The sequence below is a fragment of the Lissotriton vulgaris genome, chromosome 10, assembly GCF_964263255.1.
Source record: "Lissotriton vulgaris chromosome 10, aLisVul1.2, whole genome shotgun sequence".
Taxonomy (NCBI): Eukaryota; Metazoa; Chordata; class Amphibia; order Caudata; family Salamandridae; genus Lissotriton; species Lissotriton vulgaris.
In genome coordinates, this window is record NC_141698.1 from 1,155,540,983 (window position 1) to 1,155,567,314 (window position 26,332).

Consider the following 26,332-nt stretch of genomic DNA (forward strand, 5'->3'; position numbering starts at 1 on the left):
TGTGTTGGCAATTTGCGAAGAACTTGAAAGGAGTCTTGTACATCTCATGCGTTCAGGGGGCCCTCTGCGCTCGCATTCCTCAATGGAATTCGAAGTTCTTGAACTTCCTTTCCTCCTTCGTCGATCTTCTCGATGATTTAGTCTCCTGAAGTCTTCTCCAATGTTTTCCGTCCAAAAACTGTTTTCTTCTTCTTTCTCCAAAAATGTCTGGAGCCCTCTCGGGAACGATCCAGACCCAACTGTGAAAGAAAGAATCTGAAGATGGCGCCCAAGAGTGGGTGCTTCCGCAGGAAGCGTGCCGACGTCACCGGAAATACACCAAAAGGTGGGACGTCGACGCCCAACTGGGCTACAAAAAAAAAAAAAAAAAAAGAAAAGACTACGGTTCCGGATCCAACCACAAGACCGCGGAATAACGCACAGCATAGTGAATCCAGAAAGATTCACGCTGCAAAACAGACTCAAGGAAGCAGCAGTGCCATAGACGAGCAGCACCAGATGAGAGAAAACAGACTCAAGGAAGCTGCAGTAGAGACATAGACGAGCAGCACCAGAGGAGAGAAAACAGACTCAAGGAAGCTGCAGTAGAGACATAGACGAGCAGCACCAGAGGAGAGAAAACAGACTCAAGGAAGCTGCAGTAGATTGAAGGCAAAGTTCAAAGATGCCTTAAAGTCATGATGAGGTTATGAGGAAATGACTCCTCCAAGTGTCAGTGTCCAGTAGTTTGCAGTGATGTGTCCTTAATCAGTTTCACTTTGGGGCTGGCAAAAGCAACAGAACTCATGTGCATCAGACAGCCATCTCTTTAGAAAAGGGCAGGAGGGGTTCCCAAGCCGCAGTTCTTAACCCCTCTTGCTTATTCGATGACACCTTCCTGCCCTGATCCTACAGTGCTTTCTCCATGGCACAACGACTAATGCCCCCTCTCTTGGAACAAGAGAACCTTCGACCAGGAGCAGCACACGCTGGGCTTCAGGTCTGTGTAATGCCACCTTTATTGGGCTTTGAAAGAGTTTGGTTCCAGTAGCACCCGAAAATGAAGGTTGGTCCGTACAACATCCACCTCTCCTAAAGTGTTGGCATTCCCTTTACTACCTGCAGAAAATACTTTCTTACAAAACCACATATTGCATTTAGGCTTTCTACAAACACAGTCATCTTAAATACCCATTTTCCTTTACAGGAATGTTTTCCTCTGCTGATAGGTACAGGCTCTTATTTCTTTTTAAAAGGAGATGATAAAATGCAAGACTAAGACAATTTACCAGAATCGGAGTAATACTGGCCCTCGTCAGCATCTGCTTCACAAGGCGATAGCGGTCGTACAGAGGCTTCACGACTTGCCTTTCTTCTCTCGTAACCTGCAGAAGAGAGATTCAGCAATTATCCAGTGACTGCCAGAGGATGCTAACCACCAGCACAGCACAAGTCACAAATTGGGGTTTAAAGCACTAGACCATGCGCATTAGCCCTTTCGCTACCCCATCGTTGAAACGTAATGCAGCCACAATCTTTAGGTCTGGCTAAGACAGCTTTATCTGGCTGGTAATTCCTATTGCCTGCACACAACACAGATAACACAATGTACAAACGAGACTTTAGGTCAGCCTCCTTCAGGCACTCGCTTCCTGGGACCTTCTCGGGTCTTGGCATCAACCCACAGCATTTCACAGATTGATACATCTTTTCTATTGTTCAATTAAATTTCAATTCAAAGAGCTTTATTCGATTTTTGATATAAAAAAACCATAAAAGCACATTTTAAATACAATTTAAAAACATTTCCTTACATTTGTACATTATGCATACGTTTAAAATTTATATAATTTGATAAAATACCTATAAGGTAATTCCAGAAAGTAATATATATAATATGTAATAGGTTAAAAATGTTCAATTCATCGAAGCTCTACATTTTACTACATACTTCAGGAACTTAGATACTGCTACCACAGTGACTTCATCTTGTAACATATACAGTTTGATCAGGGCTGGTCTGCATTGCCTTAGTCCCCACATTTTTAGCAACGGGACCAGGTGTCTCTTTCTTCCCCATTCATAATATTTACAAAATAGAATGCAATGAATATTTGACTGGTTTGAAATATCGTCACACGGGCAGTTAATCAATTTGGCAGACCAATCGTTTACAATTGGAAATGATATCAGCCTGAAGAAGCAGTAGTGTTCTCATCCTAGTTAATAATAGTCTTGTGTAGGTAGAGTGTAGTGGTGATAGGTATGGTTGTAAACCTACTCCATACAACAGTAGGCGTGGTGGGAAATACTTAACTTATTTCCCTCTAAATAAGATCGCCTTGCTTCCAACAAACCTAAACAGCATTCTTTGAGAGCTTTTTTTGAGATTAGAGAACAAGAAATAGGATTTTCAAACAGTTCTGAATGGCCTATAGAAGTTAAAAATTTAATAACATAGGAAACACTATATTTCTAGAGGCTGCCAGGTCCATGCAGTCTCTAATAACGTCCCTGCTAAACACTGTTTCACTTGAGGTCCATATCTTGTGCCAAAGCATTATTGGACTTATCTTAATTACATCAGTGATATGGACCCGAGCAAGTTCCTTGTGGCAAATAGTAGTAGAAATTGATCTGGGCACTGCTAATAAATAACTCAGAAAAGCGTTCTCATGAATTTGGATCTCTCGACAATCTGCCATTCCCCAAATTCCTGCACCGTAGGTCGCGGTAGAAACGCATTTCGCTGCATAGATGTTGAGCAGAATCTGGACCGGCTTTTTGCCCAATTTGTTTTGCGAATTTCTTTACCGCGCCTATTTCTCGACAGAAGGCCAGGTTGCGTGTATTAATGGCTGTGCTCCATGATCCCCTGCTGTTAAAAATAATGCCCAAATAGGTAAACGTCTTCGTCAAGCTTATCTTTGTTTGATTTAAAAAAGTATTACAATCTACTTTGTTTTTTGACGTACAACACATAGTAAAGGTTTTTCCCACATTTATCCTAAGTCCTCTTGAGCCCATAAATGAGGAAAATCCGGTTGGAGCTTTCTGCAGACCTAGCTGTTTTCTTGACATGACAGCGTCGTCTGCATAAAGTAATATAGGCACTGCCATGCCATTGATTTTGGGGTAGTCTACATCCAGCTTAGTCAAATGATCTGCCACATCGTTTATATATAAATTAAAAAGAAACGGGGCAAGGATGCATCCTTGGCGGACACTTTTTTCATTGGAAATTTCTTAGTGCATTTTCCATTTTTCCCATATCGGACCATTGCCCCCGCCCCTCTGTATAATTCTTTTATGAAGTCAAGAATATTTGGGTCAATTCCTAAGTCTATAGGGGTGCTCCATAACATTCTGTGGCTTAGGCAATCAAATGCTGAACTTAAGTCAACAAAAATCATGTATAGATTGCTTTTTTTTGCCACCGTGCATTTACTTGTAATCAAGGCCAGGTTAAGACATTGCTCTACTGTGCCTAGCCCCGCTACAAATCCATATTGGAATTTAGAAAGGACTCCCTTTTCTTTTGCCCAGGTTTGTAGTTTGTTCAACAGAACTCTTCCAGCTACCTTCATCAACGAGTCAAGTAGGGAGATTGGCCTGTAGCATTTTGGGTCCGTTCTGTCTCCTTTTTTAAATATAGGAATTACAATAGCTTCCTGCCATGTTGTTAGAAAACCTTCTAGGCTGTAACAATTAAGAACATTTGTAAGGAGTGGGGCCCACAAAGAAATGTTATCTTTAAATATTTCGATCGGGATGCCATCCGGCCCAGGGGCTTTAGAGTTTGCACTTTCCTGTATGGCCTATTCTACTTCTGGAAGTGAAAAATGTATCTGTAGAGGGAATGTATCTACCGAGGGTCTCTCCCAGTCAGTCTCATTTATCAGCCAGGGGTCGGGATTATTTGGTTTATCCAAGTCATCTTTTTTATATAAATCTGTAAAGTGACTAACCCAGACATCCTCTGTTATAGCAACCTCTAAAAGGTCTGTCTTCCTCTCTATAAAAAAGGGAGCATTCACTTCCCTCCAAAAGGCCGTATTATCCCTCAAGGTGCTAGCTTTTAGTAACGCCTCCCAGGCAGCATCTTTCAATTCCCTTTTTCGTTTCTTAATTGAATGTCTGTATGCCAATCGAGCTGTTCTAATAAGTCTTTGGGTACCCTTTTTAATGTGTCTAAGGGTATTATGGGCTTTAGAGCATTCAGAGTTAAACCAACCCAGCATCTTATCCCCATCATCGTCTCTTTGCTTCCTTGTCAAATTTTTCTTAATTGTGGATGCTATTTTTCCGAAGGCCGTTTTTACTGTACATGGATTGAGAGGTTCTTCGAGGCATATCATAAATTGATCAAGATCCTCCATAATCAGATCTTTCAAAAAAAAAATTGGTTTTACCTTAGACCACTTTATAGAATATCCGTTTGTACGTGCCAGTGAAATCTAATGACAGTATAAAGTTTCCGTCAGATCCAATATCCGACTGGCCCTAGGACCTGCATCTAATTTTGCACTGATCGGGTAATGATCGCTCATAGCGATATCCTCAGTTTTAAAAGCCTTGGCACTTTGGTGGTGGCTATTGGACATCAGCATAAAGTCGATTATAGAGCTTGTCCCCGCCCGTGGAAAGTGGGTTGAAAATTGACCATTGGCTCACTGAGCTCATTGACAAAACCTAAGTCCCAGTCGTGCATTCATTTGTTCATTAAGTTTCCAAAGTGAGTATGTTCAAAATGTGTGCTTGGTTCGCCTTTGAGGCTTGTTATGTCACAAACATTCAGTCCACTGTGCGGGCATAAATGGCAATTAAAATCACCCACCACTAAAGCACATCTTTCCACTTTGTCCCTTCCAACTCCCCAGCTCAGGGCATGCGATATCTCATCCATATATTCTATTTGATCATCCCTCACAATATTGTTGTATAAGTTAATCAGCAGGAAGCTCTGGGCCCCTGTCCCTTTCACACTGAATACCTGGATTGAGTGCCTGATTTTATTGTTTTTATTTTTATTCTTATTCTTATCCCGCTCAAGATCTATTCTCTCTACTGTCATCTTTGCCATATTTGAAACATACATGCAGAGACCACCTGAGCTCCTACCTTTACCAGTCTGTAAAGTCGGGGTAAAGTTAGTGCTAAAACCGTCTAAATGGGTGGCCTCCTGATCCCAACACTCATGAAGACATATTAAGTCGAAATTATTAACAAAGACCTTTGTTAATAATTTCGACTTAATATGTCTTCATGAGTGTTGGGATCAGGAGGCCACCCATTTAGACGGTTTTAGCACTAACTTTACCCCGGAGGTAATTTGAATTTTATGGTCAATTGTGTCCCCTAACGTAGACCCCAACGGCTCCATGTACATGCTTCAAGTACATGTAATTTCCCTCCATGACCAGCTATGAAGACGCAAATACATTTGCGTCCAACGTTAACATGTCCTCTTTCAGATGCACCATGAATGGATCAATAATTCAGTTCCTAAGTATGCCGTGCCACCGTCTTTACATGGTGCACTTTCACCTTTTCCTGGCTCTGTTGAGTTAGGCCCTGATTTCTGCCATCGAGCCCTTTCTGCCTTCTGCCTCTGAAAGCTGCAGCCTGGATCTGTATCCATGACCTCTGCCTTACTCCCTGCGCGGCGAGCGGTGCCCGGCTCGGCCTGCTTGCCTGCCAAGACTGTATTCAGCCTTCAAGTTATCTGCTCCGCTCCTCGAAAATACATTCCTGTCTAGTGATTTAGGTAAACATCCTTCCAGCTGCAGAGCAAAGGGCCCGGCCTCACTGTCTCCGTGCAAGTAATTCACTGCTCCTGTTACCATGGTAGGCCCAGGGCCCCTCGCACTACACGCAGACACATAGACGCTTGTGCACACACTAACAGTCAGTATAGAATAGCCTTTGCCCAAGAGACCTTTCCTTCTAGATAATACAGTTCCGCAAACACAAGATATCAGATATGATTGGGTTTAGATTGTCCTGACACGCCAGACTTCTGTCTCCTCTCTCGGAGCTAAATGTCAAGTCCCCTTCACCCTCCAGTTCCACGTCAATCACACGTCATGTTGCCTGCGCGCGCATCCAGCCATATATTTCTGCTGACCCTGCAGGATTCCTCTATGAATCCACCCACTCGTGACACTTTCATGTGACGTCTCTAGCACACACCTCCGTGTACGCCTTTGTGCACGCCTTCTGTTACGTACATGTGTTCTTATCTCGTTTCTCTCAGCTGTTACGCCTTTTGTATCCATCACCATTGTATGCATTGACTATATATATTGTACTCTGTCAATAAAGCATTGTCTATCCCTTCCTGAACCTTCGTGGTGATGGAACATGATACCTGGTTCGAACCATTCCATTACATGGAATAAAACCCCTATAAAAATCAGATTCCACGGACTCTGCCTCTCATTTCTGATTGAGCTATTTTTATTGAACTTTACCGCATAAAATTCCGCATAGGTAAACCTTTATTTACCACATAATTTGGCGCCCGAATAGGGACCCCTCCCCCACCTTACACGCCGGCGGTGCGTTGCAGGCCTGGCCCCCTGCCACAGCCGTGACGGACAATTACGCGTACCCGCAGGATTTCCTGTATCTCCTTCAGGCCAACGGAGGTGACTGAGACTGCGATCGACACCCAGACGAGGCGGTGAGGAGTGCGGAGGATCCCGACCAGAGCCCAGCCGAGAGAGCAAGGTCCGAGGTGTCTAGAGGCCCACCAGTTCCGAAGTACCTACGTCACGAGTCTAGTCAAGTCCAGTCCGGTCCAGTCCAGTTTCGAGTTTCCGAGGCCTTCCGTTCCGTGCTTCCCGGTGAGTACCGTTGCTGGGGATGCATCAAGACGGGTGCATTAATTTGTGTCCGGTCAAGACGGGTTTGGGTACACAGACCCGGTCTGCACTGTTTTAGCAGTGTATCTGTACTGTTTAGCAGTATATCCAGTATCCAGTTATCTAGTTATTCTAATTATTGTTGTTCGTTTTTCGAAATGTTTAAATGTGTTTTAATGTCGTGGTATGAGTGATTGTTTTGATCTTCATTACTGTGTTAATTGTGTTTAAGTTCGAGTAAGTATCAAGGCTCAGAATGCCTTTATTCTCTAAACTAAGACAGATAGGAACTAGAAAAGGGATACTTGAGGAAGCTGTTCCCATCCCACCCAGGGACACTCCCGGACATTTTATGTACCACAAGCACGGCTTAGATGCCGTATTATACCTCGACTTGTGGGTGGATTACACCAAGGACTTAGCAGAGAATCAGAGATGGCCCGCTACAGGACATGGGATGCCGAGTGCATCATGAGGGTAGAGGAAGCATTATGGAAAAAGAAAGCCAGACAGTCACAGAAAGATGCCATTGAATTATGGCGTAAAGAATCACATAGACGAACAGAGAAAGCACTCAGAAAAGCAGAGAAAAGTAAAGAGGATTCCGAAAAAGCCAAAGAAAAGGAACTACTAGAAGAAGGGGAACGAGTCAGAATAGAACACGACAGAAAGAGTAATGCCATTATGACAGGACTGTATCCAGTCCTGGCCGAGGGCCTGCCCAAGGCGACCCCGGAAACACCGAAAAATCTGCCCCCTCCATTGGTTCCGACTAAATTACGTCACAAGACCGCAGCAGATATTTTCCTTTCTTCCTATTTAGACGACGTAGCTCCCGAATATACCAATGTTCCACCTGCACCTATACCACCCACTGATCGTCTTCCCCAATAGCAGACCCCTCCTCCACCACTTCCTGCACCCCCTACTAATCCGCTTAATCCTTTTGGAATCCAGTTACCGCAGGCACAGACAGATTATGCCCAAGCCTCCGCTTCAGGAGGTGCATTAGGAGGTTACCATACCCCGCCACCAGTACATCGATTAACTACTTGAGAACTAGCAATGCAACGTACTCCGAAACCGATCACAATTGAAAAGCTTAAAGAGTTTATCACAGACTGTAGATATGACCCCGTACCAGGCAAAGATGGTTGCAGGATACTAGCCTCAATACGTATAAGACGTGCTGCAAACTTTTTAGTTCTATTTCCAGGAATGACAGATTATCTAGACAGGATATATCATTTTGTTCAGACGGGGGAGGGTCAGGAATGTATTCACGAGGCCATGGCGCACCAGAAAGTAGACACTCTAAGTGTACTATTAAGATTCCTCATAAACTGTTTCATAAGAGAACGAGACCGGCCTGGTGTAAATAAAGAAGAGATGGAGGTACTAACTACATAGGGTCAAAATATTGCAGACGGAAAACATGATAAACAAAAATGTATAGAGGCCATGTACAGAAAAATACGTAAAGAAATAACAGTATTCCATGCAAAAGAGAAAGCTGAAAGGGAAGCAGAATCAGACGAGAATAAATCCTCAGAGGAGGATGAGCCAGAAGATAAAGGAATGATAGCATATGTAGGAAAGGGTAGACCCTTTAATAAAACGTTACGCCCAGAAAGCAAGAGACTTTTTCACTCTGCCATGTCAAACCCCAGGACTCCTGAACATTTGTTTCAGGCTACCGATAAAATACTTCAGGAACGAATGGGGTACCATGTACTCGATTCCATGGATGAACAAGAATTAGCCAGGTCAGTAGTACAATGGGCTGACAATTCCGATAAATATAATGATGACGCAGTAGCGCAAACCTTTTTGAATCTTTCCCCAGACGAACAGAGACTAGCTGGTATGTACATGATACAGCACCTCCTTATATTGTATAAAAGCCAACATTCTGATCCAGGTCCCCTACCTGATATACTAGTAGAATTACTCATGAATAAATGGAGAGGCCTAGGTACCGATTTAATTAAAGTAATTTTAGAACATCGACACCGATATAGTGCTTTCCTGAATCCACAGTTTGTTCCAGCTCCACCCCCAGAAAGAAAAATGTTTTACATAGACAGACAGAATCCCTTACGAGAAGTGCACCCAGTCAGGAATGATGATAATACCCTTAGACGTGTGTTTGTGTACACGCCCATAAATAAAATGGAACTATTGGAAATGAAGAATGGTGTTTCCGCCCGGGAATAGGCAATAGTGCCTAGTCATGATAAAGACCCAGCAGGTTTTCACCGTGAAATTAAAGACATGTTACTCATGGGAGATTACACCTATCCTGACATTATGAAAATATTGAAAGTATTACTGCCTGCCGGTATTTACGAGAAACTCAAAGAAAAAGAATGGGAGGTGGGAGATAAAAAGATAGATTGGGCTGCATTAGAAAATGAAGAAGCGACTCGAACCCCAGGTTTAGGTCTTGGGGATAAAACGAAAGCATTACCAGGATTGTTAGTACAGGTTTTGTCACGTTTGTTAGCAACTAAAAAGGAGGACTGGGATGCAATCTCAGCCTGCAAACAGAAACCCGATGAAGACACTGATTTTTATTCCCGATTTGAGAAATGTTTTATTATTAATAGTGGCCTGAAAGCAAGTAGTGAGTCATACCCACATCTTTTTGTATCCAAATTAGTCGAGAATTCACTGCCCCAGGTTAAGAACCGTGTACTAAAAGTCGAGAGCACATGGCAAGCTAATTCGCCTTCACAAATGTTACAGATGTTACAGTACCACCAGAACAGAATTAGGGAAGAACATGATCACGAACAAAGACGTATGAAAGACACAAAAATGAAAATGCTAGTTGCTCAGTCAGTCCCAACTGACGGTAATAAAAAGGGTATGACACAGTCCAGTAATTCGGCAGCTCCTGTAAAAGGGACATGCAACTATTGTAAACAGCCAGGTCACTATATAAACGATTGTGCAGTTTTGAAACACTATCTCCACAGGCAAAACTAAAGAGAGACCACGTCAACCTAGACAAGACCAGGTCCAACAACAAGTACCACTGAATATACAGCCTATGCATGCTCCACAACAGACAGTACAGACCGTAGCGGTACCACCGCCACAACCGATTACCGCAACACAACATGCAACACAGCAGATGTACCAATATGCACAAACTGATTACCCCGATTACCAGCGATACACATGAAATAGCCTAGAGAGGGAGGTTGGCTTGCCTCTTATTGAGGTTCCTGTAGATCAAGAGGGTCCTTATGTACATAGTCAGGTATTAGGGAAAGATAGAAAGTTTTTGATTGATACAGGGGCAAGCAGGACGACAATACGTCACGACGAGGTTCCAGGGGCACCCCTCTCAGGCTCACAGAATGTGTCCCTTGAATTTTCAGGAAAGCCTATTGTTAATGAAGTATCGAAACCACTTCCCCTTGCAGTTGGTCCATTGACACGTACTACAGATTTATTACTCACAAAATCATGTCCAGAAAACTTGTTAGGTATCAAGACTCTGAAAGCTCTAGGAACTGTAATTTGCTGTTCTCCGGAAGGAGTAAGATTGTTTCTGCGTGACTTTAAGGGTCACTATGTGTTGAGAGATATTGATTCCCAATTACAGAATGTTCCTGCACATTTGTGGGCACAAGGCCCCACTGATGTAGGTTGTATGCACATTACTCCATACCGTGTTACACTCAAGCCAGGAGTAGTACTACCACGCATTCGACAATACAAGTTACCACCAGATGCTGTAGGGGCTTTACTGAAAATCATTGACGAGCTCATTGCACAAGGAGTGGTTGTAGAAACAGACTCAAATCTCTGTAATTCCCCCATCATTCCAATTCTTAAACGTACAGACCCAAATGCACCCCCAGTTTATCGATTAGTTATCGATTTACGAGAACTGAATAAATGCATTGTACCACAATATCCTGTGGTCCCAGACATTTCGTCTTTATTAACTGGTATTGATTCTGAAGCAACGTTCTTTACTGTAATTGACCTCAAGAACGCCTTCTTTAGTGTCCCCATTGATCCGGAAAGCCAATATCTCTTCGGATTCTGTTTAAATGGCCGAAGCTTCAAATTTGCACGCGCACCTCAAGGATTCACAGAAAGCCCCAGCATCTATAGCCAAGCATTGAAAAGACAACTTGACAGTATTCACATGCCTGACAACACTGCTCTGCTTCAGTACGTCGATCTAATGATCATCGCCCGTAGCGAACCTGAATGTGAACAAGCATCACTGACGGTTTTGCATTTCTTGGCTGACAAGGGACACAAAGTGTCTCCTTCAAAGCTACAATTCTGTGTTCAGCAAGTGGTGTACCTTGGGCACTTGCTGTCCAAAGGGGGGAGACAGCTAACACCTGACCGTATCCAGTTAATTGTAAACATGCCACAACCCACGACACAAAAGGAGGTACGGGACTTCATAGGCCTCACTTCTTACTGCAGACAATGGATCCCTCAGTACGCATTTCTAGCCAAGCCACTCATACAGTTGACAACCCAGGAGGCAGCGACATCGACTGTCCTCCCTTGGACTCAGGAACATACACAAGCTTTTGAAGACTTAAAGAAAGCCTTATGCCAAGCACCTGTTTTAGCGACACCATGTTACAGCAAGCCTTTTACACTTTTTGTCACAGAACGCGAAGGTACTGCATTGTCAGTACTCACCCAGGATCAAGCAGGTTCACACAAACCGTGTGCTTATTTTTCTAGTACACTAGATCCAGTAGCCCAGGCTCTGCCTGCGTGCTTGAAATCTGTAGCGGCAACAGCTCTAGCAATTAGACAAAGTGATTCCATAGTGTTAGGACACCAACTGACAGTACAAGTTCCACATGCCGTGGAAGTTCTTTTGAATCGAACACAGACCCAGCACTTGACTATAGCACGACTGACAGGTTATGAATTGACATTGTTTCAGCCACACATAGAAATCAGACGCTGTAATAAACTGAATCCTGCTTCACTTTTGCCATTAAGTGAGACAGGCCCTTTGGCACATGATTGTGTTGAAGTCATTACCATTACGACGAAACCCAGACAAGACTTGACAGACATCGCATTACCAGATCCAGACCTGACACTTTATGTGGATGGTTCATGTATGAGATCAAGTACAGGAGAGTTAGTGGCTGCATATGCAGTCACGACAGAAACTGAAGTCATAGAAACACACCGCATTGACACCCTGTCAGCTCAAGCAGCAGAGCTCATCGCTCTGACCCAAGCCTGCATTCAAGCCAAGAATAAGAAAGTTAATATATACACAGATTCTCGTTATGCCTTCGGAGTTGTACACGACTTCGGAGTTCTCTGGCAAGAGAGAGGTTTCCTAACTTCTCACGGTGCCAAAATCCAGCACGGACCCCTCATTCAAGCTCTGTTAGAAGCAATACATTTGCCTTCAGCCATAGCCATCATGAAGTGTAAAGCACATACGAAAGTCACAGATACCATTTCCCAGGGTAACGACCTGGCAGATCGGACAGCCAAGAATACAGCTCAGACTCATACTCACACAACTGATATGACAAAGACAATAGTCCCGACACCGACACATTGAATGACAGTTAGGGATCCCGCCCTAGATGTAATTGACATACAGACACATGCTACACCAGACGAAATCAAGAAATGGACTGAACTAGGAGGGATACAGACAGAACAAGGATGGATGACGAAGGGAAAAGCCACATGGTTTCTCCCCGACTCTATGGTTCAAGTTATCATTAATACAGCACATAGTCCTGCACATTTAGGAGAAAAAGCCATGTTAGACAGTATTCAAAACCTTTGGTTCAATAAGCATTTACGAGCAGCAGCAAAACAGAAAGTGCGTACTTGCATGATCTGTTGTCAGTTCAACCCAGGTAAAGGCATTCCCGTAGAGCAAGGTGGATTTCATGCTCCCGATTACCCTTTTGAAGTCCTCCAGATGGATTATATCCATATGGAACGTTGTCGAGGATTCAAGTATGTCCTCGTAGTTGTATGTGCACTTTCCCGATGGACAGAAGCATATCCAGTTCCAGATTACACTGCTCCGACCACTGCCAAACAGCTGGTACGTGAATTTTTCCCACGGTATGGTTTGCCCCGTGTACTCAGATAACGATCAGCCCTTCTCGTCCGAGCTTATGAAGCAGGTATCACTCCTGCTAGGATATCAGTGGAAGTTCCATTGTGTCCGACATCCCGAAGCAGCAGGTCTCGTAGAGAGACATAACCAGACACTGAAAACGCGCCTTGCCAAGATTTGTGCCGAGAAAGGCGTAGACTGGATAGTTGCATTGCCAGTTGCACTCTTTTACATGAGAATGGTAGCTCATTCAAGAACAGGGCTATCCCCGTACGAGGTGGTCTTTGGCAGACCACCAAATATGTGGGGGACGCCTCTGCCTCGTAAGATCACAGATGTTGACTAATATTCTGACAGATTACCTTGCCTCCTTGATGTCTGCACTACAATCTTGTCGTTCACAGGTAGCTGCAGCCTTTCCCGACAACACCGAGGTGAAGCCACATGAGATCATTCCGGGGGACCTTGTCTTTATCAGGAACTTTGATCGGAAGAGTCCGCTGGAGCCCCGCTGGCAGGAGCCGAAGCTTGTTCTGTTGACCACGAGGACCGCAGTGAAGGTGGAGGGCCGAAAAGGGTGGCTCCACTCCAGCCACATAAAAAAATTTCATGGACTGCCGCCAAACATAGACTCCCAGCCCGGCCCCATTCCAGTGACTGATACTAAACTCCCCCTGGCAGAGAAAACTCCTCAAGAGGAGTATAAGCTAAAGTTGAGATCTAGCAAGTCAGACAGTTTAATTGTTTAAGTCCTCCCCTAGGTGAAGCAGTTAGACAGGTTCCTGACATGTATAAGTTAGATCCCAATAGAGAGAGAGATAGACAGAAACAGATCAAGAAAAAGAAATATTGTAAATCTCTCCGCAGCTATTGCATTGTTGCATTATTGATTATGTCTTTTCTGAGTCTTATGATTATTGCTGCAGGTTTATTGCTACACATGTACCTTCCTATTTTTACACGTGCACATTCTTCCTCAAATGACACTGTCGAGCATACTTTCAGTGAATTGCCCCCTCACGAGTTGTCATACCGACTTGCGCTGCGCAACAATACCTTCATTAGTATGTTACATCATTCTCATCAGACCAGCAACGCTACAAATTGTTGGATATGTGGCCGACTCCCCCCCTATCAGAAATACAAGGGAGTTCTGCCCCTCTTTCCGTACCCGTTTACACACAATGGTTCCTGTGGTGCATGGTTTAGTTTAATAAATTCTTTAGATTCTGATGCCATAATTTATCAGGGAGATTGGGTCTGGGGAAATCTGAACGTAGTTATGCATAACGCATGCTACCCTAACAAGGAGGGTCTTCCACAAAGGACAGGGACCGATCTAGAAAACGAAGTATATGGATTAGGTAAATATACACTTAACCTCATGATTCTAAATGTCCAAGCCGATACCAGACCAGACTTACCCTCTATGTCAGTGTTACCAGTTAAAGGTGAATTATGTGTCAGAAAGAATGGTTCAGTACACCTAGGTCATAGTGAATGTAATACTGTGATCGAATTCAGTGATAAAGGCAAGTCTACATTCAAAGCTACCCGCCATTCCTATTTCATTTGTGGTCTGACAGCCTATATACGTTTGCCACTAGATTGGGATGGGACATGTTACATTGCATTCCTTCTGCCACCTGTTTTTCTAGCTCCACCTGATTATCATAAGAACTCCCGTCTAGTGCCTAATAGACCCAAGAGAGAACTCCCGATTGTCGACTATACTGAAACGGCATGGGAACAATACACAGATTTCAATAAAGGTTTCTTTCCCTATTTAGGAGCTGTCTTCAATAGCAAATCAATACGTCACTTGACCAGAACCCTCGAAGCAGTAGTGAATGAAACTACTTCCGCCCTAGGCAACTTAACAGAGGAACAGTCTGCTATGAGACTTGTTGTCCTTCAAAATCGTCTTGTTCTTGACGTCATCCTGGCCGATAGGGGCGGAGCTTGTAGAGTCATCGGATCGAGTTGCTGTGTTTTCATTCCAGAAAACGCACCGTCAGTATATAGAGCTATAACACGTCTCCATAAGATTGCAAGTCAGACACACCAGAATCCAGGCACCTGGACATGGTCCGGTTGGTTCTGGAGCGTGTTATCAGCCTGGGGTTGGAAAGTCCTATCCTTCCTCGGAATAGCCCTTCTCATAGTATTCAGTTGTTGCCTATGTATACAGTGTGGGCCAGCGATTTGCGGCTTGTGCGCCACATCATGTATTCCTCATCCAAGTCCACGTTCTAAATCCCGCCTGAAAAAGGAAGAGCAAATGGTGTTACATGAACAAATAGACAGACTAATGAAGATCGATATATCATGAAGGGTCCGTAGGGGACAAGAGGGAATGAGGTAATTTGAATTTTATGGTCAATTGTGTCCCCTAACGTAGACCCCAACGGCTCCATGTACATGCTTCAAGTACATGTAATTTCCCTCCATGACCAGCTATGAAGACGCAAATACATTTGCGTCCAACGTTAACATGTCCTCTTTCAGATGCACCATGAATGGATCAATAATTCAGTTCCTAAGTATGCCTTGCCACCGTCTTTACATGGTGCACTTTCACGTTTTCCTGGCTCTGTTGAGTTAGGCCCTGATTTCTGCCATCGAGCCCTTTCTGCCTTCCTGCCTTCTGCCTCTGAAAGCTGCAGCCTGGATCTGTATCCATGACCTCTGCCTTACTCCCTGCGCGGCGAGCGGTGCCCGGCTCGGCCTGCCTGCCAAGACTGTATTCAGCCTTCAAGTTATCTGCTCCGCTCCTCGAAAATACATTCCTGTCTAGTGATTTAGGTAAACATCCTTCCAGCTGCAGAGCAAAGGGCCCGGCCTCACTGTCTCCATGCAAGTAACTCACTGCTCCTGTTACCATGGTAGGCCCAGGGCCCCTCGCACTACACGCAGACACATAGACGCTTGTGCACACACTAACAGTCAGTATAGAATAGCCTTTGCCCAAGAGACCTTTCCTTCTAGATAATACAGTTCCGCAAACACAAGATATCAGATATGATTGGGTTTAGATTGTCCTGACACGCCAGACTTCTGTCTCCTCTCTCGGAGCTAAATGTCAAGTCCCCTTCACCCTCCAGTTCCACGTCAATCACACGTCATGTTGCCTGCGCGCGCATCCAGCCATATATTTCTGCTGACACTGCAGGATTCCTCTATGAATCCACCCACTCGTGACACTTTCATGTGACGTCTCTAGCACACACCTCCGTGTACGCCCTTGTGCACGCCTTCTGTTACGTACATGTGTTCTTATCTCGTTTCTCTCAGCTGTTACGCCTTTTGTATCCATCACCATTGTATGCATTGACTATATATATTGTACTCTGTCAATAAAGCATTGTCTATCCCTTCCTGAACCTTCGTGGTGATGGAACATGATACCTGGTTCGAACCATTCCATTCCATGGAATAAAACCCCTATAAAACTCAGATTCCACGGACTCTGCATCTCATTTCTGATTGAGCTATTTTTATTGAACTTTACCGCATAAAATTCCGCATGGTTAAACCTTTATTTACCACAGGTCAAAAAGGCTGGGTCTACGGCTTTCTTAGAAAGTCCCACAATATTCCAAGTTACAATGGTCACACTATCCCTTGAGTCTTTTCGACTTAACCCCGTTCTTGTCTGGATTATACTCCCATTATTTCTTGCACTAGCTCCTTGGGCTACAAAATTGTTTGGGTTACCATCAAGTAAAGCTTGCTCGTCTCCCCTGTCATTAGTTAGAACATCGATCCCCCCAGGTAAGTTGCTTAATACTAATTGGGGCGAGCTGGGGGGGTACTTGATCAATAAGCAGATCAGTGATATTTCCTAGTTTATGTTTGGATGAATGGTGAATCCTCTCGTTTGTTTGGTTGTAGGTTCCCCTATGGACTATAAGCGTCCTGAGGTTTATAGCATCTGTATCACTAGATACTAAGCTTGGTTCGAGGCATGTGGGCTGCTGAATTCATATCTGTGCATAGATTACATAGCAGTCCCTCCTGTTAGCGGCGGCAGCCCGTGCCAGCTGCAGCAGTCTGAAAAAGAGTTTTGAGAACAGCCTGTCCTACAGCTGCCTGGTGTTTAGAATGCACATCTACGCAGTAGTGTTTCGCAAATGTATGTGTGGTGGACCAAGTGGCTGCCTTACATATCTCTTCTAAAGGAATATTCCCGTGTGGAGTGTGCTCGTGGTGGAATGGTTAGTGTGCGTTTAGCCTTGGCATTGCAAATCTGTATACATTTAACGATCCACCGGGCTATCCCTGCTTTGGAAATGGGGTTGCCTTTGTGTTGTGGAGAAAAGGCAACAAAAAGCTGTTTTGTTTTCCTGAAATCCTTTGTTCTGTCTATATAGTACATTAGAGCCCTTTTGACATCTAACATGTGTAGGGATCTCTCCGCGACATTTTCCGGATTAGGAAAGAAAACTGGCAGTTCTATGGTCTGGTTCATGTGGAACTGCGAAATCACCTTAGGCATAAATGTAGGGTTGGTGCGTAATACCACCCTATTTGCGTGGACCTGGATGAATGGCTCTTGAACGGTTAGTGCCTGGAGTTCACTAACTCTCCTCAGTGAGGTAATGGCCACTAGGAAAGCAATTTTCCAGGTCAGAAATTGAATCTCACAAGAGTGTAGAGGTTCAAAAGGTGGTCCCATCAATCTGGTGAGTACCACATTCAGGTTCCAGACTGGTGACGGTGGGTGTCTGGGAGGGATCACTCTTAAGTCCTTCCAGAAAAGCTTTAATGGCAGTCACTCTGAATAATGAGAGGTGCTGCCTGTTCTGAAGATAAACAATGGTCCGAGACCTATATCTTTCTAGAGGAACAATAAATCAGAACTTATTCAGTTAGAGAGCATATATTATTTAAAGCAGCTCTTAATTAATGATAAACATAATAAACGGCAACAGCAAGCAAGGTCCAAATTATATGCAATATTTTAATCTATTGGACCTTCCACCACCTCGAGTGGTAAATAGTGTCCTTTCGCCTCCCTCCCTTTGAAAACCATATTTTAATCTATTGTCATATTTCAAAATTCGAAACACCAATCACAATTTGTTTGTGTATATTTTTTCTTTATATATTTATATTTTATATTTTATTGCCCCGTATAGAGCGTGCAGTATAGCAAAGGGTGTAAAAGATAGTGAAAAGTGATAAGGATGAAAGGAAAAGGAATCACACAAAATTTATAAAAACAATTTTCAATAGCTTCAAACAAAACCAGCCAATGAATGCTGGACAAAAAACCTGACCACTTCAGATAGTCCAAGGGGGCTCTCTAATATTATTTTCAGACATAGAATGTGATAATTGTCTGCACTGTATCACAAGGAGAGGGATATAGATGGTGGTCCAGGTATTAGATAGGTGTCGACGTTTCGACTCGTCTTGCGGCCTTGCGGTCGATTATGCCTGGGCCATGCGAGTCTTCTTCAGGACATATTAGACGGGGACGACCCAGGGGAACACAGGGAGTGACATGGAATCGAGGGACAGGCAGAGGGAAGAAAACATATCAGTCGGACTCCCATGGCGAGATCAAAACGAGACGCCAACACTACAGATGGTAGTACATAGACCAGAGAATCCGGTTATAAATCTGTCAGATTATGTTTTGACTCAGGATGAACAAAGTGTGCTTTCTAAAAGGCTGTCTTTTGTCCCGACATTCATGCCCAACGATTTCAATCTGAAGATTGAACTACAACAATTTTTCAGGAAGGTTCGACTTAAACATTATTTCCAGAAGGTCCCACACAACCCAACCTTTTCTGCTAGTGGACTGAGACCTCCTTCTAAGTTCAATCCGCCTTCACATATGGTGGATAGTAAAATTCTAGCTTACGAACAGGTGGTTACACGGGATGTGGAACAGATTCTAACTACCAGACAGTATGTTCCATATAATATGATCAAACAAGAGAAAACCGCTCTCTATAATTTGAGAAATAACACCAATATTGTAGTGAAGCCGGCTGATAAGGGTGGGGCGATTGTAATCCAAAATGTTGACAAATATAAGAGTGAGATACTATCCCAATTACAAGTTGAGGGCAATTACAAGCTTCTTAAAAAAGATCCGACTATGGTGATCAGTCAAACTGTTAATAATATATGCTCTCTAACTGAATAAGTTCTGATTTATTGTTCCTCTAGAAAGATATAGGTCTCGGACCATTGTTTGTTTATACCAATTTAATACCCAGGTCCAGTACTTTTTGGGTTACCCCATTTCTTTAATGGTGTTCTGAAGATAGGCTGCTATGGCGGATAAATGTATACGAATGGAACTGTACGCTAGATTACATCTGTATAAATGCAACAAATAACAGATAATGTTTTGAATAGATGCATCCAGTTGGTTAATGTCATTGTTGGTACAATATATGACAAACCTTTTCCATTTAGCCGCATAGCATGCTCTGGTTGTGGGCCGTCTTGCCTCCTTGATGATATTCATACATTCTGGCGGCAAGTTGAGGTAGCCAAATTCTAGGACTTCCGGAGCCAGATCGTCAGGTTGAGCTGTAGCGGATCTGGATGCTGAATGTCTCCATGGCTCTGCGTCAAAAGCCTGGGTGTGAGTGTGAGAAGTTGGCCCGATATGCAGCGTTCGCTATTCTAGCGACCGCTATGTATCGTTCCAAACGACCCTTATGATGATTGGTTGTAAGTCAACCTAAAGACCAGCTATCCTAGTAGCGTGGATACGAGCAGTCTAAGGCTAAAGACTCGAGAGGGCGTGTTAAGCCAGCTGTTTACCACACATGTACCCCTTGAACACCAAGTGAAAGGACACCACACAAGTGTTATGAAAATAAACAGGATATTTATTAAGATTCACAACAGCCCTGTACTCTTTATGAGGACAGGGTACTAAGCACAAACCAAATCTCTTAGGAAAATACTTCAAATGCACAATTAAAACAAGTGTCCGAGGACACGGAAAGTTTGGAGGTCTCGGGCGGACCCGATAAGGCAAGTCGGAAGCGAGGGACTCTGGACCCTAGAGTAAAGAGGCTATGCAGGCACCGGAATGCCGAGTTACCTAGCCACGAGGGCTGCGGCTGCACAAGTCTTACAGGCGTTGGGGTCTTCGCTGACGAGCCAGGAGCCGGAAGAAAAGGAGTTGCTGGCCGGCGACCAGTGATGAATAGTTCGTAGAGATCCAAGCCTGGATCAGAGATCGTTGATACCTGAAAGCAGAGGGGACCAAGTTCGTACTACTAGCCAGTAGTCAGAGGGTACCAGGAGGGCACCGGTTGGCCGTCACCTCGACTAGGTGAGTGGGCGACGCTAGGCTCTGCAGTCTCACGGACCAGGAGGCGTTGTCGGCGACCAGGATGGAGGTGCGAGCTGTCCCACGAAGGATGATGCTGTCGGCGTCGCTGGGCCCAGGATTGGGGCAACAAGCCTTGGCAGATCTCAGGGCCACGTGGTAGGCCTAAGATGGCGTCTTGAATGGACCAGGAGGGTCCGGGGTGATCCTCTCGGAAAAGGGGAGCAAGGGCCGGTCTGGAGCAACCAGACCAGCAGCGTTGATTGTCGGATGTCGTCACAGAAGGGCCCAAGCCAGCGGCTAGTGACCAGACAACGTGCTGAGCAGCGAGCAGAAGGGCCCCACGCAGATCGTGGAGATGCTGGGAGACTGCACTTCGGTGCTGGAGCGGCTCAGGGTCGGGGCTTCTCGGACCCCAGAGCACTCACCAGGGAATTGCTTCGATGGTTGTGCTGGTTAAGAGCGTGCAGGTTTTGATGATGGCCGGTCCCTCGAGGTCTCGTCGCACCCACAGATCACAGCTGAGCTGATGACGTGGGTAGAGGTCAGAGGTGCCAGGGAAGCCGGTTCTCGTCGAGCTGGGCCGTCGGATTCCTTGAGGAAGGACTTACAGCAAACCGCAGAGTTCTTAGATGGTGCCCGCTGATGCAGGGTGACTACTCCTTAGTCACAAGGGAGAAATCTTGAGAAGAGTCTCGAATGTCCTTTCGTAGAAAGTAGTTCTTGATTCAAAGATGATCTAATTTGGAAGGGTCCCCGCTCCGGTCTTTATCCTAAAGAAAGGGGTGGGTACATGACTAGGTCCTGCCCTAAGGGTGGGACCAGGAAGGGGGGTAGTTACACCCCTCTCCCCTGCCGGACTTTCCCCAGGCCAGGGCTGGCGCCCCTGGAACTGGTTCTAACCGGCAGATGCGTAGTGAGCACCGGGGTGCCACTCCGCAGTCACCTTCCCGCAAAAGCCCTACCTACCCAGAATACACAAACCCTGTCTGGGACGGTGCGAACACCGCCCTCGACAGGAAACCCTTTGTCCAAGCGCTCCTCGCTGGAAGGACTCCCAGCAGCAGGAGGTCAGACTCGTGTCTGTGGTGGCAGCATCCATTTTGTGGAGCTGAGGCTTTAGTTAACTTTAACCGGGGTTCACAGTTACGTACATGTCGTGTCCCTCTAGAAGGGCGGAATGCTAACCTCGTCGCCAGAATTGGTGAGGGGGCAGCATCCCGATTCGTATGACACCTTACTCGACATGTCTTGATAACGCGACACCGAAGTTACCGATGTGGTACGCGTTATCATGGAACAGCCATTGGGTCTTTGTCCCGCAAGCTGCCACCGGGCTCGGCTCGGGCCAGAGCCTAGTTCACACGAGCCCACGCACTCTGCCTTCAGGATTGTCAAGGCCTGCCATAGGAGTGACTGATAGGAACTCGTGCGTCCATTGTACGGTTAGATATAGGGCTACTATACCTAAAGCAAAGGGTGAGTACACGACTTTGCCCCAGCTGTCATGCAGCCAGTTGTGTCAAATTTAGGAGGCCAGCCAGGGGTGGCATAATACATGCTGCAGCCCCGGGCGGCCCTGGGTACACCTATGCCCTGCGTTACGGGGTCTGATAAGGTGGCCCAGTACCAATTAGTAAATGCACCTAGGGTACATGTTGTAATTTAGAAAGAGAACAGCCAGGCTGTGGGTCTGATTAGCAGGCCCACAGCCAGAGAAAGTCGTAAACCAGTGAAACAAAAGCAAAAAATCTGGGTGATCATGGGATTGCAGACCCTACTCTCCTACAGTGAGGCGTAGCCGTTGATGCGGTACCAAGGATAGTTCTAGAAACGTGGTGTACCATGGTTGGCGTGCCCACATTGGAGCAACCAGGATGAGGGTTGCCATAGTTTGCGTGCCACCAGTGGTATCAAAGGTGCTGGGGGAAAAGCGTACGCAAATTTGCCTGACCAGTTCATCCATATCGCATTGCCCTGCGACTGTGGGTGTGGGAACCTGCTTGCGAAGCTTTGGCATTTTGCGTTTTCCCTTGTGGCGAACAGGTCGATCTGTGGATGACCCCACTGCTGGAAGTACTGTTGGAGTACTGATGGATGTATCTCCCACTCGTGCATCTGGTGGCTGTGTCTGCTGAGCAGATCCGCCATCTGGTTGTCTTTGCCCGGGAGGTGTTCCGCCATGAGGAAGATGTTCCTCTGAATGGCCCACTTACACATGCTCTGAGCCAGATGAGACAACTGTGGAGAGTGCGTTCCTCCCTGCTTCTGTATGTAGTACATGGCAGTCATGTTGTCCGTCCGGATCAACACAACCTTGTTGCACAAGCGTACCTTGAAAGCTTTCATCGCCATGAAGATTGCCATCAGTACCAGAAGCTTGATGTGCATCTTCTTTTGCTGTGCCTTCCATAGTCCCTGCACCGTGTAGTGGAGTACATGAGCTCCCCATCCCTGGAGAGACTCGTCCGCCATCAGTACAATTTGTGGAACAGGCTCTTGGAACGGTCGGCCCTTGCAAAGGTTTCGTGGGTTACACCAATGCAGAGAGTTGAATGCCCGACCGCTCACTAACACTAGGACTTTTAACTGTCCTTGAGCCTGATTCCACTGACGCGCTAAGCACTCCTGAAGCGGACGCATGTGTAGTCTCGCGTGCGGGACTATGAAAATGCAGGAGGCCATCATGCCTATCAACTGCATGAACACCTTCGCTGGAAGCGAGCGTTGAGGTCTGAATTTCTGTATCAGCAATTGCATGCTGTTTATTCTCACTGAATTTGGCTGCGCTTTGGCTGCCGTCGCACCCAGGTACTGTCGCACGTGGGCGGGCTGAAGGTGTGACTTCGGATAATGCAAATGCTACTTACCAGTATGCATCTGTTCTTGGCATGTAGGGCTGCTGACATTCATATCTGTGCATAGATCGCCGCCTAGTGTTGGGTCCGGATGATTGCACATTGTTGTCCTGGAAGAGTCTTCGAAGTATCACGAGATAGGTGGCTCCTCCCCTGGACTACAGTGCGCATGGGCATCGCCTCCATCCCCAGATTGTTTTTAGCCATTGGCAGAGATGGAGTGAAGTATGTGAGTGATGACCATGCTATGAGCATATATATATATGAATACTGCAGCTGCTACAGGCGCCGGGGAGGAGGGTGGGCGATATGAATGTCAGCAGCCCTACATGCCAAGAACAGATGCATACTGGTAAGTAGCATTTGCAGTTCGAGGCATGTGGGCTGCTGAATTCATATCTGTGCATAGAATACATAGCAGTCCTCCTATTATTGGCGGCCACCCGTGCCAGCTGCAGCAGTCTGAAAAAGTGTCTTGAGAACAGCCTGACCAACAGCTGCCTGCTGTTTGGAGTGCACGTCTACACAGTAATGTTTAGTGAAAGTATGTGTGGTAGACCATGTGGCTGCTCTACAGATATCTTCTAAGGGAATGTTACCTAGGAAAGCCATAGAGGCCCCCAACTTTCTGGTGGAGTGGGCTCTTGGTGGAATTGTGAGAGTGCGTTTAGCCTTAGCGTAACAGATCTGAATGCATTTCACGATCCACCTAGCGATACCAGCTTTGGAGATAGCGTTTCCCTTGTGGTGTGAGGCAAATGCAACGAAAAGTTGCTTGGTCTTACGAAAATCCTTTGTCCTGTCAAAGTAGTACATTAAGGCTCTTTTAACGTCAAGGGTGTGGAGCATCCGCTCCGCCAGCGACTCTGGGTTTTGAAAAAACACTGGCAACTCAATTGTCTGGTTCATGTGGAATTGAGATACAACCTTGGGTAAGAATTTAGGGTTAGTGCGGAGCACCACCCTGTTAGCGTGCACTTGGAAGAAAGGTTCTTGGATGGTGAGCGCCTGCAGCTCGCTAACCCTCCGTAGCGATGTAATTGCTACTAAGAAAGCAACCTTCCAAGTCAGAAACTGAAGCTCACAAGAGTGCAGTGGCTCAAAGGGAGGACCCATCAGCCTCGTAAGAACCACATTGAGGTTCCATTCTGGAGCTGGTGGTGTCCGTGGTGGAATGACCCTTTTGAGTCCTTCCAGAAAAGCCTTGATAGCAGGGACCTTAAAAAGTGACAGGTGTTGCCTATTCTGGAGGTATGCTGCCATAGCAGACAGGTGAATGCGGATGGAAGAATACGCTAAATTGCATTGGTACAGGTGGAACAGGTAACAAATGATGTTCTGAATGGAAGCATCCAGCGGGTCAATATCGTGGTTTACACAGTAGATGACAAACCGCTTCCATTTAGCCGCATAACATGCTCTAGTAGTGGGCTTCCTTGCCTCCCGAATGATGTCCATGCAATCGGGGGGAAGATTGAGGTAGCCAAACTCTAGGACTTCAGGAGCCAGATCGCCAGGTTGAGCTGTTGCGGATCTGGGTGCTGAATGTCGCCATGGCTGTGCGTCAGAAGGCTGGGTGTGAGATGAAGCCTTTGATGCGGTACCACGGAGAGTTCCAGAAACGTGGTGTACCATGGTTGGCGAGCCCACGTTGGAGCAACCAGGATGAGAGTCATCGAGTGCTGCCTGAGTTTGCGTGCCACCAGCGGTATCAGAGGTGCTGGGGGAAAAGCGTACGCAAATCTGCCTGACCAGTTCATCCACATCGCATTGCCATGCGATTGCGGGTGTGGGAACCTGGCGGCGAAGCTTTGGCATTTTGCGTTCTCCTTTGTGGCGAACAGGTCTATCTCTGGATGACCCCACCTTTGGAAGTACGGTTGGAGTACTGATGGATGTATCTCCCACTCGTGCATTTGGTGGCTGTGCCTGCTGAGCAGGTCCGCCATCTGGTTGTCTTTGCCCGGGAGATGCTCCGCCATGAGGAAGATGTTCCTCTGAATGGCCCACTTCCACATGCTCTGAGCCAGATGAGACAGCTGCGGAGAGTGTGTGCCCCCCTGCTTCTGAATGTAGTACATGGCCGTCATGTTGTCCGTCCGGATCAACACAACCTTGTTGCACAGATGTACTTTGAATGCCTTCAAGGCCATGAAGATTGCCATCAGTTCCAAAACGTTGATGTGCATCTTCCTTTCCTGTAGTGTCCATAGTCCCTGCACTGTGTAGTGGAGTACATGCGCTCCCCATCCTTGGAGAGAAGCGTCCGTTGTCAGGACAATCTGTGGCACAGGCTCCTGGAACGGTCGGCCCTTGCAAAGGTTTTGTGGATTCCACCAATGCAGAGAGTTGTATGCCCGACCGCTCACCAACACTAGGTCTGTCAGTTGCCCATGAGCCTGAGTCCACGGACGTGCTAGGCACTCCTGAAGCAGACGCATATGTAGCCTCGCGTGCGGGACGATGGAGATGCAGGAGGCCATCATGCCTATCAACTGCATGCACACCTTCGCTGGAAGCGAGTGCTGAGGTCTGAATCGTTGGATCAGCGTTTGGATACTGGCGATTCTCACTGAATTTGGCTGCGCAGTGGCTGCCAGAGTGTCTATTGTCGCGCCCAGGTACTGCCGTATATGGGCGGGTTGGAGATGGGATTTTGGATAGTTCAGCGAGAATCCCAGATCGTGCAGGAGATGAATGGTGCGGGACATGTGGTCGGCGCACTGCTGTTCTGACTTCGCCTGAATGAGCCAGTCGTCCAGATAGGGATAGACGTGGACGTTCTGGCGTCGTAGATGCGCCGCCACAGTCGCCAGGCACTTTGTAAAGACTCTTGGCGCTGTGGTGACCCCGAAAGGCAGAACCCTGAACTGGTAGTGCTGGTCTTGAATCGTGAATCTGAGGTACTTCCTGTGTGAAGGATGCAGGGGAATATGAAAGTATGCATCCTTGAGATCCAGCGTAGCCAGGAAGTCCCCCTGTCGAAGCAGAGGGAGGACCTGCTGCAACGTGAGCATATGGAAGTGCTCCGACAGAATGTACCAGTTGAGGGGCCTGAGGTCCAGGATGGGCCTGAGGGATCCGTCCTTTTTGGGGATTAGAAAGTACAGAGAGTAAACTCCTGTTCCCCTTTCTTGCAGTGGAACGAGCTCTATTGCCCCTTTTTGCAGCATGACTTGAACTTCCTGCTGCAACAAGTGCAAGTGCTCGCCGGACATAGGAC

General features: G+C 46.1%; 1 protein-coding gene across 4 annotated transcripts in view; it reads right to left on the bottom strand.

Moving 5' to 3' along the window:
* FAM13B (family with sequence similarity 13 member B) overlaps window positions 1–26,332 on the bottom strand; it is a 476,175-nt gene that overhangs the window by 173,552 nt on the left and 276,291 nt on the right. For all 4 annotated transcript variants that reach the window (XM_086942255.1, XM_086942256.1, XM_086942257.1 and 1 more), the window contains one exon: window positions 1,269–1,364. In XM_086942255.1, the coding sequence (XP_086798381.1) occupies window positions 1,269–1,364 (96 nt within the window). The remainder of the gene's footprint in view (window positions 1–1,268; window positions 1,365–26,332) is intronic.